The sequence below is a fragment of the Oncorhynchus masou genome, chromosome 15 (genome assembly GCF_036934945.1).
Source record: "Oncorhynchus masou masou isolate Uvic2021 chromosome 15, UVic_Omas_1.1, whole genome shotgun sequence".
Taxonomy (NCBI): Eukaryota; Metazoa; Chordata; class Actinopteri; order Salmoniformes; family Salmonidae; genus Oncorhynchus; species Oncorhynchus masou.
The window spans coordinates 976,822-984,156 of record NC_088226.1 but is presented as its reverse complement, the minus strand read 5'-3'; the positions used below and the strand labels follow the sequence as shown (position 1 = coordinate 984,156).

At 42.1% G+C, this 7,335-nt stretch overlaps 1 protein-coding gene across 1 annotated transcript; it reads left to right on the top strand.

The window, feature by feature from the left end:
- The first annotated feature begins 719 nt into the window (after window positions 1-719).
- On the top strand, window positions 720-6,898 carry LOC135555268 (uncharacterized). The gene is made up of 9 exons (XM_064987581.1): window positions 720-785; window positions 1,052-1,141; window positions 2,151-2,243; window positions 2,371-2,499; window positions 2,682-2,753; window positions 2,861-2,926; window positions 3,026-3,154; window positions 3,477-3,642; window positions 3,761-6,898. The coding sequence occupies exons 2-9, from the start codon at window positions 1,116-1,118 to the stop codon at window positions 3,800-3,802; spliced, it is 723 nt and encodes a 240-aa protein (XP_064843653.1). The 5' UTR covers window positions 720-785; window positions 1,052-1,115; the 3' UTR covers window positions 3,803-6,898.
- The last annotated feature ends 437 nt before the right edge of the window (window positions 6,899-7,335 follow it).

The following is a 7,335-nucleotide window of genomic DNA, read 5'->3' as shown; positions in this document are numbered from 1 at the left end:
GCGCCACCTGCACAGGCGGGGGAGCCAACTTCTAGTAGGCCGGTGACGACGAGCGCCGAGCGCCACCTGCACAGGCGGGGAGCCAACTTCTAGTAGGCCGGTGACGACGAGCGCCACCTGCACAGGCGGGGGAGCCAACTTCGGCGGGAGTCGTGACAGAGAGTGAGGTTGAACAGGATAATTCCTCAGCTCCAAGGAAAAGGTGGTGTGAATGAACCATTGGAGTTGTTACCTGGTGAGCCATAATCTACAACAATGACCCCTCAAGCTAAGAAAAATAAGAATAATAGTAAAAATGCCAAAAATGAAGCTAGGAAAGTGGCTATTAAGCCGAGTGACAATCGGAACCAAATAAAAACAGGATAAGGGTCCCCGAAGGCAGTGCAACTCTCTGGGGAATACAATTGAAGAGTAAAGGGTAAAGGGTCATGACATGATTATGTCATGGAAATAACTTTATTCTCTCTAATACCACCATTATAGATGGAGACCATCCTGATACAAACTGTGTTGACACTAGTTTGATCTGGAAAACCATTGGTGAGTGTTTACACAAATCTATCACCACAGCTTCCTCTGTATGAGCAAATGACAAGTAAATCTGACCTCAAAATTATGCTACCAAGATGAACTAAAGTTAGAAGGCTGTTTTAAAACATTTTCTTTTGTGTGAATATGTCAACATCTGATGACTACATTTTGTTTTTCAGTTGGTTTTCTCGTGCTGGTCATTGCTTGTCTGCTCTTAGTTTTTTTGTGCATAAATCTTGGAGAGACACACAGTGGTGAGTATCCTATATAACTGTTTTTGTGTTTGTGAAGGGAGCTGTTTAAGTCAATTAGAATTGTTGCAGAGGGTTTATGTTAGTTATGAGACTAGTTCTCTCTGTCTTACTACTAGGGTTTAAAGTCAGACCAATGGGGTCCTAGCAGGTCACAAACAGGATGAGAACAGCCTGGAACTTGCAGGCCACTTACAAACTATAGACTTTACTGTTGTTTATCAAACATTATCCTTAATGTCTTATTAATGTCAAAATCTCATCTTTAGCAACCAATGCCACAGAGACTTGGAAGCAGGTCAGGGCATTCCAGAACCAAACTCCATTCCTCTGATGCAGAATGAGCAACATGATGCCAGGTAAACCTTTCCACATCTCTTTATTGATCTGTAAGCAACCACTGAATCTCTCTCTTGTCTTCAGCTGTTGCTATGGGTTATATTAGTTTCTGTCTCTATAGAACAGGGCTCTCCAACCCTGATCCTGGAGAGCTACTGTCCTGTAGGTTTTCACTCCAACCCTAATCTACTGTAGCACACCTGATTCTAATAATTAGCTCAGCGACGGGAAACAGTCGGCCTGCGGACCCCCGTTTTACTGTTGACAGCTAGAATAGTAGAATTCACAAGGTGCAATTTCAAAATTTGGCTGTGCATCAGGAGTTTTCCTCTTGTCATGTCAGTCATTGAAGATCACTCAATCACTCAATTTTTTAGATTGGTAAATTAATCTGACCAGCTACCTAAACTTGTAGTAATCATCGTCAAATTGCTTACAGGGGGCATTGATTTTGTAAGTCACTCTCACTTAGATATCATATTGACATGCACATATTTCTCTCCACCCTATTTCTCTCCAATGAGTAGAATTGCAGCAAACTTGCTTTAAATCTGCAAAATGTTCTCTAATCCCCATAGCAAAATGTTGCTTAAGGCCGGCTCTGACTGCATGTGTGAGTGTGAATGTGGGTACTCAGGAGCCACTGTGGTCCCTCATAATGAATTCAGATTTTTGTTGCCCATCCCTGAAAGCTGGTTAAAAAGCTGCATCAGGTTAGTTACAACTGGGGTTGGAGAGAGAACCTACAGGCAGGAGGGTAGCTCTCCAAGAACAGGGTTGGAGAGAGAACCTACAGGAGGGTAGCTCTCCAGGAACAGGGTTGGAGAGAGAACCTACAGGAGGGTAGCTCTCCAAGAAAAGGGTTGGAAAGCCCTGCTATAGAAGGCGAAGGAAGAATTACTCAATAGATCTGCATGGCATTTCTAAATACCAGCAATGTCTATTGGCAAGCAACAACTTTCAGCAAAGACCCTGCCTTTAGAGCCTTGCTTATCCTTTCAGTCATGCTCATCATAATCTCACTTTTAGTGACCAAGGAGGTGAGCCAGGAGAGGAGAGCAGGCAGCCCATGGACAATGAAGAGACATGCGCTGACAACCCTCTGCTGAATGGAGATGCCAGGTAAACTGTACCACATGACTAATCACCTGCCAGTCCTCTGTAATGTAGGCTATGGATATGGAGAACACTTGTATCCTTCCCAATAGAGATACTTAAATCCTTATCAATGTAATAATCTCAACTTTAGTGGCCAAGGAGAGGAAGGTGTTCTAGGAATGGAGGATGGAAAGCTGTCAGACAATGACCGAGCAGACACTGAAATCTGTCAGAAGACACATGCTGATTCCCATCCACTGAATGTACCCAAGGTTGTCAGGTAAATTCTCCACACGAGGACTCCTTTGGTAGATCTTCATTATCTGTTGAATGACAATCTCATTTCTCCCTTCAGAATTGATCCCATTGATCATGTTAGTCTCTACCTCTATGGAGGACAGTGTTGTTTCTGGTGGATCAAGAGTTTTAACCCTGATGATATCCCTGTTATTGCTCCCACAGGGTTAACAGCCAGACTGATGACACACAGCTTCTGGGTCAACCTCAGAGCAATGGACACGTGCCATATAGAAGGTGAGAATGTGTATGTATCTGTGTGTAGAGTTGCATGGGATGGTAGAGGAGGTTAAATAACTGGTTGAGGTCATGTTTCCTGATCCAGTCTGTATCTTACTCCACAGGGAATCCCACCTGACCAATGGGGCACCAGGTCAGGGTGCTGGTGAGATTTCACCCCTCCTCTGCAGGTGATTCACTCCTCTGTCATTTAGGCCATGAACATGTAGACCATGTGTACCCCTCTCCAATAGATCCTTAATTCTTATCCATATAATAATCACCCTTAGAAGCCCAGGAGAGGAAGGCGTGCTAGAAGGGCAGGACAGGAAGTCAGCAGACAGTGGGGGAACAGACCCTGAATCCTGTCAGAAGACACATGCTGAACCCCCTCTAGTGAATGGACACCAAGATGTCAGGTAAACTTGATTACATATTGATACATCCACAACTCATTGGGTAATAATGTCACCCACCCCATGTTAGCCCAGTGTTTCCCAAACTGGGTCCTGGGGGTCCCAAGTTTTGTTTTTTGCCCAAGCACTACACAGCTGATTCAAATAATCAAAGCTTGATGGTTAGTTGATTATTTGAATCAGCTGTGTAGTGCCAGGGCAAAAACCAAAACGTGCACCTGGGGGCGGGGGCCTGGGACTGAGTTTGGGAAACCCTGTTATCTCTTAGGGGACAGTATTATGGTGGATCATGAATGTGAATGTTGATGTCTTATTACTCCAACAGGGTTAACGATGAGACTAAGGAAGCGACTCCTGGTGCACAGAGTCCAGGACCTCCTCAGATGAATGGAGGACCTCCCATGTCTGACAGAGCTGCAGAGGAAACCACTGCTCTATTGGACAAACAGGCCTTGGACAAGGACCAAGTCACCAAACCTCTTGAGTTAATAGTAAGTACTGTTTATGTCCTCTGACAACTGGTGAACTGTTTGTCTTCGTATCTAAAATGACGGGGCTCGTTGTCTTTTTGGTTCAGCATATTTGTAACTCTTGTATTTTTTTACCAAGAACCAAGGACCTAATGACATGGAGTCAAGAGGAGAACTGTAACAAACGGTGGACGTTTGTATAACAAAAGAAAACCTCAGAAGATAAGATACAGTAATATATGATATACAGTACTTATTATAAGATACAGTAATATATGATATACAGTACTTATTATAAGATACAGTAATATATGAGATACAGTGCTTATTATAAGATACAGTACTATATGATATACAGTACTTATGATAAGATAAAGTAATATATGATATACAGTACTTATGATAAGATACACATATGTTTTTCATGGTTCGGTCTAGGCCCCTTAGTTCCATTGAAGGGAAATCTTAACTATACAGCATACATTTACATTATAGATGATTCTGTGCTTCCAACTGTGGCAACAGTTTGGTGAAGGCCCTATGCTTCTTCAGCATGACAATGCCCCCATGCACAAAGCGAGGTCCATACAGAAATTATTTGTTGAGATCTGTGTGGAAGAACTTGACTGTCCTGCAGAGCCCTGACCTCAACCCCATCATACACCTTTGGGATGAATTGGACCGCCGACTGCGAGCCAGGCCTAATTGCCCAACATCAGTGCCTGACCTCACTAATGCTCTTGTGGCTGAATGGAAGCTAGTCCCCGCAGCAATGTTCCAATATCTAGAGGAAATCCTTCCCAGAAAAGAGGAGGCAATTATAGCAGCAAAGGTGGGACCAACTCTATATTAAAACCCATGATTTTGGAATGAGATGTTTGACGAGCAGGTGTCCATATACCTTTGGTTATGTAGTGTAGCAGAGACATCATTATCACAGGGCCCAGTCTAAGATGCTCTATTTTACTGATGAAATGATTAATTATTTCTGAATTGAGAGTTGCAGCATGTTAGTGTTAAAATAACTTGCATAGGGGCCTCCCGGGTGGCGCAGTGGTTAAGGGCGCTGTACTGCAGCGTCAGCTGTGCGACCAGAGACTCTGGGTTCATGCCCAGGCTCTCTCGTTACCAGCCGCGACCGGGAGGTCCGTGGGGCGATGCACATTTGGCCTAGTGTCGTCCGGGTTAGGGAGGGTTTGGCCGGTAGGGAAATCCTTGTCTCATCACGCACCAGCGACTCCTGTGGTGGGCCGGGCACAGTGCGCTAACCAAGGTTGCCAGGTGCACAGTGTTTCCTCTGACACATTGGTGCGGCTGGCCTCCGGGTTGGATGCGTGCTGTGTTAAGAAGCAGTGCGGCTTGGTTGGGTTGTGTATCGGAGGACGCATGACTTTCAACCTTCGTCTCTCCCGAGCCCGTACGGGAGTTGTAGCGATGAGACAAGATAGTAGCTACTAAACAATTGGATACCACAAAATTGGGGCGAAAAAGGTGTAAAAAAACAACAACAAAAAAGTATTAAAAAAATAAATAATAATAACTTGCATAATTTGTCCCAACTTCAGCAAAACATTTCACAGACATTTACATTTTCATTTTTTTTTGCATTTTCATAATGCATCAGGATGCACAACAGGTGCTTATAACTGCTCATGAACATGTATAACTGCATAAAGCATTATCACCAGGATGTGTAATGCCTTATTACCATGCCAGATGCCATATTTGAAAAGCACATTAGGAGCATTATATTATATATTAAGTGATAGGCTATATTCTAATTTCACTGTATACCCTCTTACACCGATGTAACTCCATCTTGAGGGCATAAAGGGATAGTTCACCCAAATTACAAAACAACATGTCGTTGTTCTTACCCTGTAAGCAGTCTATGAACAAGTTAAGAAAGCAATCCAATGCTTTGGTTTTGTTTACTGTACCTGGTTAGGGAAATGCAAACGTTTTAGCGTTTGTAACCCTGTTAAAAGCATTTTTTGCAAATCATCCTAAAGTGTCAACATTTGATTGTGTAGCTCAATTAAGTAATTTTAAGATGATTTGGACATGAAGCACGAAAACAATGCAAGAAAGGGGATATTGGCTTCACATTACTTGACATTGGATTTGATCTAAAAAGTGTGCATTTGAAGACAGTGGTCAGGTAAACAAAACCAAAGCACAGATTGCTGTCTGAGCTTGTCCATAGACTGCTTATGGTGGAAAGAAAGCAAATAATATTTTGTAATTTGAGTGAACAATCCCTTTAACAGGAGTGCGGAACTCCTACGTGAAGTCGTTACAGTATAGCCCTCTGACGCAATTTCCTAAAGAGCATTTCATGTAGGTCATACCACTTAGCTTCATAATCACAAGGCATTATGCTGCCTGCTTATAATGCTGTAGGAATATATAGACATGTAGGAATATATAGACATGTAGGAATATATAGACATTAGCAGCCATTAGTGCCTAGGTCATGCAGTATGATGTATAATGCATAGATTATAAGGTGTTATAAATACACTTATAACACATTATGAAGAGGGTATTCATAGGAAGTGTTACCCACAGGTCCAGCAGAAGGAACTGTACCCCACCTCACCTACTAGTGACATTGTGAAAAATACCACAACTTTAGACAGGAATTGTGGAGCTATGTTGACATTTGTGTTCACCGTTTCATTAGAATGTTTATTTCGGTCAGAGTGTCTGTCAGGTCAAATGACTTAGACAAATGACATACCCACATACAGTACACTGACACTTTATAACCTTCGTGTCAGAAAAGGTTCATTTTCTTTACATTATAATGATTTGTTTACTTACTTGTAATGTATTTGATATGTCCTGTCTGTGGGTTGATCTCAAATATTTATGAATGGTTTTCGCCTGATGCTTTTGATGATTAGTTACCTTACACATGTATTTAGTTTAATTTCCTTATTACATTTTCATTTCCATTTTATAGTACTATGCATTTTGACTGTTGGATTGATATGATCTGCTCATACATTGCCATACAAGTGAGTGAGTTATGAACGACTCAGGTCTCATGGATACAATTGTCCCTCATACTCTCATGTATTATTTGTAACAAACTTTCTGCATGTATCTGTATGAGGAAACCTCCACATTATTGTCATGTCTACTTTTTAGCCTGCAAGTTTAGGAGGGCTTTTCTGCAGAGTTTTGTGTTTTATATAATAGAAATGTAGACCCTAAGATTACTTCTTAGTATTGTAATATACGTTTAATTCCTTTTATCATTAAAACATTCCTTTCCAGCTTGTGGTCGTGTTTTCTTCAAATGAGACACTAGAGGAGAGGGAAAGATCCAACTCTGATTTATTTAGTCTTCTGTCACTCTCGTTTTTAGTTTTTCAAGCTCATGCTGACACACACACACACACACACACACACACACACACACACACACACACACACACACACACACACACACACACACACACACACACACACACACACACACACACACACACACACACACACACACGTGCCACACATTAATGCTCCTGGTTTCTACAGTGGCTACTGTAGACCCTCACAGATGTGATCATGTACACAACTGTACTGAGTTTAAAGTACTGTACAGTCTGTCTGTCTTAATTGCATGTCTGATGTGTTCACCCGTAACACACAATAGACAATGATGGTATGGTTCAGTATGTGGAGGAGAATGACTTTACTGATATG

Excerpts from the sequence above, each read along its gene's own strand:
- LOC135555268 (XM_064987581.1), top strand. The coding sequence starts at position 1,116 with ATGCAGAATGAGCAACATGATGCCAG. Across the intron at positions 2,927-3,025 it reads ATTTCACCCCTCCTCTGCAG|AAGCCCAGGAGAGGAAGGCG; the intron begins GTGATTCACTCC and ends AATCACCCTTAG. Across the intron at positions 3,155-3,476 it reads AATGGACACCAAGATGTCAG|GGTTAACGATGAGACTAAGG; the intron begins GTAAACTTGATT and ends TTACTCCAACAG.